This window comes from Triticum aestivum, chromosome 2A (genome assembly GCF_018294505.1).
Source record: "Triticum aestivum cultivar Chinese Spring chromosome 2A, IWGSC CS RefSeq v2.1, whole genome shotgun sequence".
Taxonomy (NCBI): domain Eukaryota; kingdom Viridiplantae; phylum Streptophyta; class Magnoliopsida; order Poales; family Poaceae; genus Triticum; species Triticum aestivum.
The window spans coordinates 151,589,921-151,602,049 of record NC_057797.1 but is presented as its reverse complement, the minus strand read 5'-3'; the positions used below and the strand labels follow the sequence as shown (position 1 = coordinate 151,602,049).

The following is a 12,129-nucleotide window of genomic DNA, read 5'->3' as shown; positions in this document are numbered from 1 at the left end:
TCCCCCGACGGCCAGGTCGCGCTCAAGGCCCACCTCCTTGCCGCGCTCCAGTCCGACCCCCCCAAGCCCATCGCCAAGAAGGTCTGCGACGCCATATCCGAGCTCGCCACGCTCCTCCTCCCGGAGAACACCTGGGCCGAGCTGCTGCCGTTCCTCTTCCGCGCGGCCTCCACCCCCGAGGCGCCCAACCTGCAGGAGTCGGCGCTGCTCATCTTCGCACGCCTCGCCGATTACATCGCCGAATCTCTTCTCGACCATTTGATGACCATCCACAACCTTCTAGCATCTGCCCTGGCGCACCCGACCTCGCCTGATGTTCGCATCGCCGCGCTGAGCGCCGCCGTTAATCTCGTTCAGTGCCTGCCAACTAACGCTGACAGAGATAAGATGCAGGACTTGCTGCCTGCGATGATGAGGGCGCTCACGGATTGCCTGAATTCGTCCCAGGAGGCATCTGCACAGGAGGCACTGGAGCTGCTTGTGGAGCTGGCTGGTGCAGAGCCAAGGTTCCTGCGGCGACAGATTGCTGATGTGGCAGGAGCGATGCTGCAAATAGCTGAAGCTGCACAGTTGGAGGATGGAACTAGGCACCTGGCTGTCGAGTTTGTGATTACTCTTGCTGAGGCCAGGGAGCGTGCACCAGGAATGATGCGCAGGCTCCCGCAGTTTGTTGGCAGGCTCTTCCAAGTACTTATGCAGATGTTGCTTGATGTAGAGGATGACCCTGCCTGGCACACTGCCGAAACCGAGGACGAAGATGCAGGTGAAGGGAACAACTATGGAGTGGCGCAGGAGTGCCTTGACCGTCTTGCCATTGCCATTGGTGGGAATGCAGTTGTGCCGATTGCATCTGAGCTGCTCCCACAATATCTTTCTGCTCCAGAGTGGCAGAAGCACCATGCTGCGCTTATCACGCTTGCACAGATTGCAGAGGGATGTGCAAAGGTTAGCCTAATTAACTTTGGCCTTTTGATTAACTTTGCAATAGTTTGTTACTTCAAAACCTCATTGAAATGCTTAAAAGCAACATCCATTCATTAACGTTGTTGAATTAGAAATTAAATTAGTAATATGGAAACAAGATAGTGGATGCCATACTTTTACCTTGATCCCTCATTTACAAATTTTGAGTTGCCATGCCTATAAAACATTTTCACTAGCGTTAGGCCATCGTTCTATATCATTTTTGCAAGTAGGAAATAACCAAAGTGGATCATCTCCTCACCAGTTGCTGTTTGTTGCTGTCAGGTTATGCTTAAAAACTTGGAGCAGGTGGTTTCGATGATACTGAATGGATTCCAACACCCTCATCCTCGAGTGCGGTGGGCTGCAATCAATGCCATTGGTCAGCTGTCTACAGATTTGGGCCCAGACTTGCAGGTTCAGTACCACCAGAAGGTGCTGCCTGCATTGGCTAATGCCATGGACGATTTTCAGAATCCACGTGTGCAGGCAAGTGTTGAAATACTGGCATCAAACTTGATCAGTTGACTCAGAAAATCCTTGTTTTTAATTACAACGAGTTTTTAGTGCTTATGTGGCTGAGATTATCTCAGTAGAGACATAGTACATTCATATGTAAGAAACGTACTTCCTTTAAGCTTGAGACATTCTTCATTAGATAAAGAATTCAATCTATTTGTGCTCTAGTTGTAACAAATTATTAGGTATTTCGTTATCATTGTTGAGATATGTAACAAAAACATAAATTTCCTTTGTATTCTCCAGGTTTTTCTGCTACCTGTTTTACATTAGATACTTTGACATTTACTTTCCGAATGGCTCTGATCAAGTCTATGTAGTAAAGCATCTCTAGGAAATGTGTCTCACAGAACTATTGTTTAATATGCTCCTAACTTGTAAATAAGCTGATTGATTAATAAATTTCATATAAAAGTCCAAATTCTGGCCCTATCCTATGTTATTCTGGTTGTCTGGCCCCTTTGTATTCCATCTTGATTAATTTCAGTATTGTTTTTTAAATATTTTTCTGAATATTTTCGCATGTCGGATCCACAACAGAGAAACTGTTTCTAGGTGCAACAGAGAAATTGTTAAGCACATGGCCTGCCTTGTAGTACTATATTAACTCACTAAGTCTGTTGTTTAGTTCACTGTGCTTTTGAAACTGCTTCTGTTTAATGTTTTGAATGCGTTGTGCTATCACTTTTTTGAATTTCATTGTACTTCTGTTATTGCCAAAAAAATTTGTACCCCTATGTGGACTATGCATATTAGGGTTTAATTACTAATCTAATATTGATTTATTGTGTCTACTATCCTTCTTGTCAGGCACATGCTGTAATATTGATTTATTGTGTCTACTATCTTTCTTGACAGGCACATGCTGCGTCCGCAATCTTGAATTTCAGTGAGAATTGCACGCCCGAAATTCTGACACCATACCTGGATGGAATCGTTAGCAAATTACTTGTTCTTCTCCAGGTATGCATCTAAGTTCCCTTGAGTCACTGTTTGTACATGTAGATAATATGTTAACCTTTATGTTGTTTTCAGAACGGTAAGCAAATGGTGCAAGAGGGAGCATTGACAGCTTTAGCATCAGTAGCTGATTCATCACAGGTAACTGCTTGTGTGGAAGTTAACAGCTACATTCAATATCACCTTTAATGGCTGTAACACTTTTTCATGATTTATAGCTTAGTGATCATCGTGACTTTATAATATTATATGATGTATGATACACTTTGTTTTTCAGGACCACTTCAAGAAATACTATGATGCTGTTATGCCGTACCTGAAAGCTATTTTGATGAATGCAACTGACAAGTCTAATAGGATGCTCCGTGCCAAGTCCATGGAGTGTATAAGTCTTGTTGGAATGGCTGTAGGCAAGGATAAATTTAGGGATGATGCCAAGCAGGTTAGTATCTCTTCTCTAATTTTATAGTGGACATTCATATACTCCCTCTGTCCCAAAATAAGTGTCTTAACTTTGTACTAACTCATGTACAAAGTTGTGCTAAGCTTGAGACACTTATTTTGGGACGGAGGGAGTATATCCTACTTGAATTTCTGCTGGACATCATTTTGTTGGAATGGCTATATTTTTTTCCTGAGGCATTCTGTTCCTAATTTACCTGATAATTTGCAGGTCATGGAAGTGCTTATGGCTTTGCAAGGAACTCCAATGGAAACAGATGATCCGATAACCAGCTACATGTTGCAGGTATGCTTCAAAGTAGGATATTGATTGTAATTGCATTTTGAATTTTTATAACCATGTCCCTGCATGTGACAGGCTTGGGCCAGGCTATGCAAATGTCTTGGACAGGATTTTCTTCCTTACATGCATGTTGTTATGCCACCACTGCTTCAGTCTGCTCAGCTGAAGCCTGATGTCACAATTACTTCAGCCGAATCAGATGATGAAATAGAATCAGATGACGACAGGTTTGCGTTACCTTCTCAATAATTCTTTTGGGAAATCCACTGAACTAAAAGTTGGCTCTCTTGAACCGGGAACCACCATATAGGCTGTCGGCATGCTTAATTAGTAACAAGTTTATTTCAACATTGTTTTCAATACCACTTACAAAAGCCTTCACAAAAAAGGAATAAAACTTGCAAATTGCGGTTCTCTGGTTCAGAGTGTATGGCTCTCTATATGTAAAGTCTTTTGCACTACTTCTGTGTTTGTTTATATCCCCAGTGTTATCCACATAATCCATGAACTAGTGGTTGCAAGTTACATACACTAGTGTTCATGCAATGTTTACATGTTTTGATTTGTTTGTACACCATGTGCGAGCATGTTAACCCCCCCTTTGTTTTTGCTTTTAACTGTGTATTAATTTTGCAATAACACCGCTGATTTTTGGTATTTCGTACAGCATTGAAACGATCACACTTGGTGACAAAAGAATTGGAATTCGAACTAGTGTGCTGGAAGAGAAAGCAACGGCTTGCAACATGCTGTGTTGCTATGCTGATGAGCTCAAGGAGGGTTTCTTTCCATGGATTGATCAGGTTTATTTCCCCGTTCAGTCATTCACAAAGCAATTGTCTGATTTTTTAACTTCTGATAACCGTGGATGTGACTGGAACAAATTCCATGCAGGTTGCTCCTACATTGGTCCCTCTTCTTAAGTTTTACTTCCATGAAGAAGTGAGAAGAGCTGCTGTTGCAGGTACTTTGATGATCTACATTTGTTTTCATTTAGATTTTGTGTGTTTCTTTTAACATTTTTTGCCACAATTATGCAGCTATGCCTGAACTGTTACGTTCGGCAAAATTGGCTGTTGAGAAGGGGCAGGCTCCAGGACGCGATGAGTCTTACGTTAAACAATTGTCTGATTTCATAATTCCAGCTCTGGTTGAAGCGCTGCACAAGGTCTTTGCAAAACCTCGTCCCTAAGTTCATGATAACATTGGTTTGTTTTACACTTTAACTAAATGCTAACAGCTGGATTTTCTTGCATCCATCTACCATACAGGAGCCGGAAACCGAAATGTGCTCATCCATGCTGGATTCCTTAAATGAGTGTATGCAGGTCTGTTCTGTTTTCTGATCAGGGGGAGTAAGTACTTTGTGGGTTGTGTCACTTGTTCATGTTAGAGTGAGTATGATTAGGTCCTAGATTGTAACTGGTAATTGTGTATTTGCATGTCTCGACTAATACACAAAGAAATGCGGTGGAGGGGAGCTTTCTAAACGAATGTAGTATTTCCATATTGATGACTACTCGCGGGCTTCCAGATAACATATAACTGATTGAAGCCTTTTTGAAATAGCCTGATGTGATGTCCAACATCACTGTAGCAACTTGAGCTGTTTGATTTTAGCAGTTTGATTGGCAGGGTCCTCCACAACTCCCTAACTAGGTCCACAGATTTATATGCTCTATATGGTATTAGAAACAACTTATATAAAGTTCTTCTCAATTTGGATAACCGCCCTTACATTCTGTATGTCTATTGTGCTGTTGTGGGAACCAAATTTATGTTCCCGTCTCAGCAATGGGAGTAACAACTTAATGTGATGACTGTTGGAAGATCGACATATTTCAGTCTTCATTAACTTGATGTGATGACTGTTGGAAGGTCGACATATTTCAGTCTTCATTAACTTACATATCACTTCATATTATATATTGGTGGAAGTTGTTAGCGTTAGTAGTACCATAAAGATGCTTCTTTTGTAAGAAAAACTTTGTACGACTAACCAAATACACCATTTGTATAGAAGTACCTAGGTGCTTATTGCTGTTTATGGATTAGCGTTTAGCAAGAGATAAATTAATTTTTCTTATTTATTGTGTTCAAAGTATAGATTCTTTTGAATGGATCAACACTTGAGCCATCATCTGTACAATGTTACCTAGTTAGTCAGTTCTGTATGGCACACATTTAATTGTTCCTTGACTTCTACTCCCTCCTTTCCGGTTTGTAGGGCTTATCTCAAAATTTTAGTTTTTCCATTTTATAATGCTCAATTTGGTTGTTCCCCATTACATGTTCAGACTTCAAGGTGCATTAAATCATTGCATGCAAGTATTAAGAGCATTAATTGGGTGCTTTTGCAAACTACAAAAAATATTCCACCACTCATCATCTACCTTGGTTGGTGAGATTTTTGAATTGAGCCTTATAAACCGGAAAGGAGGGAGTAGAGAGTTTGCTTTACCAGATTTCTCACTGACTTTACTTTCACTGAACAGCTTTCTGGATGTCTTCTTGATGAGAATCAAGTAAGAGCTATTTCGGATGAGATTAAGAATGTTATTATAGCCAGTGCAACCAGGAAAAGAGACAGATCAGAGAGAACAAAAGCAGAAGATTTTGATGCTGATGAAGGAGAACTACTCAAAGAAGAGAATGAGCAGGAGGAGGAAGTGTTTGATCAGGTTATGTTTCTTGACATGTCTGTGAATTGCTTGTGTTCTGCAATTTCATTTTTGAATTAACATTCTCTATTTGTTTACACTCAGGTCGGCGAGTGCCTGGGAACTTTGATTAAAACCTTTAAAGCTTCTTTCTTGCCGTTCTTTGATGAGCTATCTGTGTATGTTACACCAATGTTGGTAAGTTGATTGAATCCCACCTTGTTTGGGCATGCTCATTGTGTTGTGTGCACAGATTTGTTTGGAGTTCAGTTTCTAATATTTTTCCAATTACAACCGATTCTGTGTTAGTTCTCTCATTTGACCCAATTAGCATACAGAATTCCTCTGAGGTCACACAAAATGTAGGGATCAAATCTCGTGTTGATAATTTTTCCATATTCCTGTGTGGCTTTGTCTCATTGGTTTTGGGAATAACTGTGGAAGAGAACCACATGCCTTCTGTTTGACCAAACCGTTTCATTTCTGAAAACTGTGGAACTAATAAGGTGACAGCTAAAATAGTATGTAAAGCACTGTTAGCTTGGATAGAAACAATTGCTTGCAGCCTTGAATTGTGAATGCTTCTCTCCTTGGTCTCTTCATTTTTATGGTGCCAAAGGGTAATGTTTATGATCATTACCATGTTCTAGTAGGCCTATGTCTGTTGGTATGTCTCCATGATATCCTGGTATCCTATTTAGTATTTTTTATCTAATCTTTAATTTTCAGGGAAAGGACAAGACAGCTGAGGAGAGAAGGATAGCTATCTGCATTTTTGATGACATTGCAGAGCAATGTCGTGAGTCGGCTCTGAAGTATGTTTCTCCTTAACATCAGTTATCCCTTACGTGTAAACTGGGTTTTAATTGTAACTGAATCATATCTTTTCGCCTGAGCAGGTATTATGATACCTATGTTCCTTTCCTGTTGGAGGCATCCAACGATGATAACTCAGATGTTCGGCAGGTCTGTATTTGTGCTCTCATGTTGTCTTAACTTGTTTTATCTGTAATACATGACACTGATGTAGTGACAAAATCATCATCATTTTAGGCTGCTGTTTATGGCCTGGGCGTATGTGCTGAGTTTGGCGGCCTTACTTTCCGTCCTTTAGTTGGAGGTAAGTTCTGAATCTTATGGCTTAGTACTACAAGCATCTTGAAGTCATTCCATTTAACACAATAATGCTTTTAAAAATTCAGAGGCCCTGTCAAAGCTGAACAATGTTATCAGACATCCAGAAGCACAACATGCAGATAATATTATGGCATATGATAATGCTGTTTCAGCACTTGGAAAAATATGTCAATTTCATCGCGATGGGATTGATGCGGCTCAGGTATATGCTTAAATCTCACTTCCAGGTTCTATTAAGAGACTAAACTTTCCAAGGGCCTCTTTGGTTCATAATATTTCGAAAATGCAGGAATAGCAAAACGTTGGAATTCAGTATCAAGGCATGTTTAACCCTACAGGAATTTGTAACCAAAAGTTGTTTTGTTAATCCACTGAAAATCTACAAGAAATTTTCTTAAGGATTAGGTCCATCCCATAGTTGTCATTTAAACCAAGGGGAAATTTTCATGAGGTTGGTGTCAGTGGAAAAATACCTTCGGAATTTGCATGCGAAGAAAATCGTATGATTTTCATTCCTACAAACCAAACAAGCTCTGTAGATAAAAAAATCATATGGAATGGAATCCTCCAAAATTCCTACTCCCTCCATTCCAAAATAGATGACTCAACTTTGTATTAACTTTGTAAGTTGAGTCATGTATTTTGGAACGGAGGGGGTATTATATTCTTTTGAACCGAAGAGACATACGGTTGTTTGTTATCTTTTTCGCGATATTTGATGATGCCCATTGCATGCGCACCAGCATGTTGATTGTAAGTGAATGAAAGGACATATCAAGCTGAGATACCTCTACTCTACATCTGCTGTGCATGTTTACTATTTTTTAATGGTTTAAACTGAATAAATTATGCTTCTCAGGTCATTCCAGCATGGCTTGGTTGCTTGCCTATAAAAGATGACAAGATTGAAGCAAAAGTTGTACATGATCAGCTTTGTTCGATGGTGGAGAGGTATCTGCTCTTTAGTGTCAGCATGGCAGTAACAGTAGAATATTTCTTACATTTTATATAACCTGTTCTTTATGTGCAGATCGGACTCACAGGTTCTTGGACCTCATAGTCAGTATCTTCCTAAAATAGTCTCTATTTTTGCTGAGGTAATTTTGACTTTGTGCTTGCTCTGTCAGTCTGTCACCTCCAGTTAGGGGGTATTTAGTATTGCTGAATGAAATAATGACAATGAAGCAGTACATTGTGGGTTTTGATGTGTAAATTCATGTGTCGAGGTCTCAGTTTGGCCATTTGGTGGCGGCAGACCTTTTTATTCAGCAGTACATCTTGATATTTGAGCTTAGTTTTCTATGAATAATTTAGTAAATGATTTCGTTCCTTCATTTTGTTTTCTATGTAGGTTCTGTGCAATGGAAAGGAGCTTGCAACAGATGAAACAACCACCCGGATGATCAGTGTTCTGAAGCGATTTCAGCAGACATTGCCACCTGATTTTCTTGCCTCAACATTTTCCACCTTGCAACCACAGCAGCAGCTTATGCTCCAGTCCATCCTATCCACATAGTTCCACTCTTCTGTCTTGTGGCTGTAAGGTTGGGGCTTGCTTTTCTTTCCATAATTCGTCATTGGTACTGTCAACCAATTTTTTGAGTTGAATCTTTTTCTGGGGGAGTTCATTTGTGCATGCATTGGTCGCTTCAAGGGATTGGTGGTCGCCATACCATATGGTTTTGATGTAGAGTGTATATTATCTTGTATTCAAATATGATTTTGGGGCGTGCTGCGTCAAAGGTGTAAGGGCAATGGCGAAAATTGTTGTTGGTTGAGTTGAACAATGGTGCATCAGTTTTGGTAATGAGATTGTTATGGATTTGTGTGACGATCCCCATCTGTTTTATTATGGTTTTGTGTGATGATCCCCGTCTGTTCTGCATAAACGTACATAGGTTAGCAGTTGCATTCCATGTCATTTACTCTGTTTCTGTATTTAGTTTAAGAACCTTAACGTATCCTCACAGCGTCGACGACACTAAGGATGCATTAATTATATCCTCCTTGGCACCACCTTCCACAACAGGCAAGATCTGTTTGAAATCGCCTCCCAGTACCATTACCTTACCTCCGAAAGGCAGCAAACAATTGGCATCATCCTGAACAGATACGATCTATCAAGGGCCTCGAAACACAAACAGTCGGTCATTGGGGCCTCACCCCACAAAATGAGAGACGCTCGCTGACATAATCCAGCAAGCATTGATGAGAGACGCTCGCCTCAACCGGAATCTTGAACTTTGAATGACCAGTCCTTCCACCACGTAACAAAAGAGAGGCCACACCTGACAATGCAACAGCAAGCACGACGCGCCGCTCAGACCTAAGAGTGGCAATGATAGAAGTCCACAGAAATTTTTTACCAGATCCTCCACAGCCGGAAACAAAATAAATCTTAAATGCTACCTTCTCCTGTACAAGCTGTCGAAATAAAGCAGTTCACTACATAAGCTTAGGTTCTGTTTGGATTTAAAGTATGTTGAAGATCAGAAGTATTGGAAAACTACTGTTTTTAAATCTGCTGCTGTGTGATACCACAGAATGCATAACAGTATTTTACAGCATTTACAAAAATCATGAGGTGTTTGGCACATGCATTATTTAAGGGAGTATTTTTTACACGATTCAGTATACTAGCTAGTACGAGCTTCCCTAAAAAAAAGAAGCTTGTACGAGTTTCCCCTCTCTGTTATGCCGGATTGTATGTTTCAGTGTTCCAAACTTTTAGTCCAGAAAAACTAGGTCACGTAATTGTCTTTACTTACCTACTTCCTCCGTCTCATAATGTAAGACGTCTTTTGACACTACACTGGAATCAAAAAAATGTCTTATATTATGAGACGGAGGGAGTAGCTTCTGCTTTGCGGGATTGTATGTGCCAAACCTAGTCCCAAAATAAATAAAATACCAAACCAAATAAAGTTGTGCGAGCAACCTTCTATGATGTCAGACGGTCTTAAACATTTGGAAACAACTAGGCTTGAAGCGAATTCCAGAATTCAGGTGCATGCACCCAGCGGAGTAGAGAGGAATCGGCAAAAAGAAATACCCAATGCACTCTTTCCTGCATCAGGACCTGACATCACGAACTGCATTTGAACGGTTCCTTCCTACGAGATAATAAGCCCCCTGAGCACGCCACTGGACTGCCTCCCCCCTCCATCCACTCCTGTTCTTCGTGGCCTCCTCTCTCATCAGCACAAGACAAATCTGAATCGAATCCACACCAAAAGATGCGAGAAGATGCCCCTCCTGACTTTTGCGCTGCTCAAAAAGTGGTATTTTGTCTCGTCCGCGCGAATAATCTACGGGGCTCGACAAGGAAACGCACATTGACAGCGACAAACATAGCATCTCCGCCGCTATAAAACAACGCCCATTAGGATGGGCCTCCTTGGAGCCATCTCCGGGTTCATAAAAATATGGGTGCCGCAATGTGGGTGCACCAGTCTTATACGCTCAATCAACGAGAGGGCTTGGAATCAGGCAGCGTGGCTGCTAGCAACTTGACAAAATTCACCTTTTTGATAGCATGAGGGTAGCACGACTTTTATATTGAAAAGGGTCCATCGTTTTGCTCCATGGCTGAAACGCAAGGTTGATTTTTGGGTGCGGATGACAAGGACCTGCTCCATTTGAATAGCAGTGGCGTCTCTTTTGGTGCTGAGACTAGATAAGAGCTCTCGTCATCGACGTTGCTTCAACCTTAACCATCTAATATCCGTTGTAAACTGTTAAGCGGAGTATTCTAAAGAGTAAACTGCAAGATTGCTAGAGTTCATGTTTTTCTCGAGTTGCAAACCGTAGTATCCGCATGGATTATTTCCCTTATAATCGCTCTGAATTGTATAATCGATGATATTAAATGAAACCTGCGAGTCTTCGAGAAATCTAGGGTAAAACCTTTACAATAGTACGTAACACATGATGCTACGATTATGTCAGCTCAGCAATTGGGTAAAGCGAGGGCGAGACAAGGCAGCAAGAGAGGGTCATCGTGTTGCTAGATTCAAAAACAAGTTGACTGTGCATACGAAGGAACAAGAAACAAGCAAATGGTGTGCCGGAAACGATCTTCACTACACCACGTCCTAGAATGGAGGGCAAACGAATGCCGTCATTAATAGTTCAAAAATGGCATACATGTGTAGAAGAAGTCACTCGCAAATGGATGTCAGGTATGACCAGTATCAAAAGAACAATATCAATAGGCAATGCAGAACTGTGTGCATCCTCAATGTCTCCACTAGCTCTTAATATCGTGTTGTTCGGACCGTGTGTACTTAATATCGGCTTGATATAAATATCCTACCTTCTATTGGAACCATTTCCAGTCAAAGAGAAAAAAGAAAAAACGGCAGATTTGATGAAGAGCATCAGACATGCCTCCTAGCCCACCACCCATCCCCGCTCCGCCCGCCTCCGCCGTGCCTCCCCACCTCGCCGGATCCCGCTTCCCTCCGCCGCCGCCGCTGACCTCCATCTGCGCCACGACCACCTCCCCTGCCGTGCCCTGCGCCCGCATCCCCATCCCTTGGGCGAGCGCTGTGCTCCATGGCGGATGGAGAGGCGCGAGATGCGCAGGGGAAAGGGGAACCGCGACGCCGGCGTTCCTCAATCCTGGCGCAAGCGCGCTCTGTGGAGAAGGCGAAGAGGAGATTAGCAATTGCCATCGCCGGCCACTCCAACGGCGAGGAGCGTGGCCGCATGCCGCTCGGAGTCGATGCGATTTCCTGGGCACTTGCGGAGCTCTCCTCTCCAGATCCAGAGCAGCGGGCGCGCTGGGTCGCGTTCTGGGAGCGTCAGCCCCGGTGGTGACCTCCCTCGCTCTGGGTCCCGCAGCTCCGGGAGCTCCTCCAGCGACAGCAGGATGGGACGCCATCGATTCCCCACTCCGTCGCGCCGCCGAACCTCCCCAGGCTCCGATTGCCTCTGCTGGTGGCCGCCGTCGACCCCGCGCCCTCTTCATCTCTGTCCGTGGGGTTGGAGGTGGCTCTCGCCCAACTGGGGCTCCTCCGTCGTCGGCATTGGCCGCGCCGCCACCGCCGCAGGCCTCATCCATGGCGGGTCTGGGCAGCTGTCGCGCCTGGGCCCCGCCTGTCAGCGGACGGGCGCTGGGCTCCGCCGCTGCAGATGGGCACG

The 12,129-nt window shown here is 42.8% G+C and overlaps 1 protein-coding gene across 1 annotated transcript; it reads left to right on the top strand.

The window, feature by feature from the left end:
* Nucleotides 1-18: 18 nt before the first annotated feature.
* LOC123188091 (importin-5) lies at nucleotides 19-8,815 on the top strand (the record flags this gene model as incomplete). The annotated part of the gene is given in 20 exon segments (XM_044600128.1): nucleotides 19-945; nucleotides 1,249-1,452; nucleotides 2,341-2,445; nucleotides 2,518-2,583; nucleotides 2,720-2,884; nucleotides 3,116-3,190; nucleotides 3,263-3,414; nucleotides 3,855-3,990; nucleotides 4,082-4,151; nucleotides 4,228-4,355; nucleotides 4,459-4,515; nucleotides 5,683-5,868; nucleotides 5,953-6,045; nucleotides 6,577-6,662; nucleotides 6,747-6,813; nucleotides 6,901-6,967; nucleotides 7,050-7,186; nucleotides 7,844-7,935; nucleotides 8,015-8,081; nucleotides 8,336-8,815. Coding segments are annotated over 20 exon segments (3,045 nt in total), but the record flags the coding sequence as incomplete, so codon positions are not given.
* Nucleotides 8,816-12,129: the final 3,314 nt, after the last annotated feature.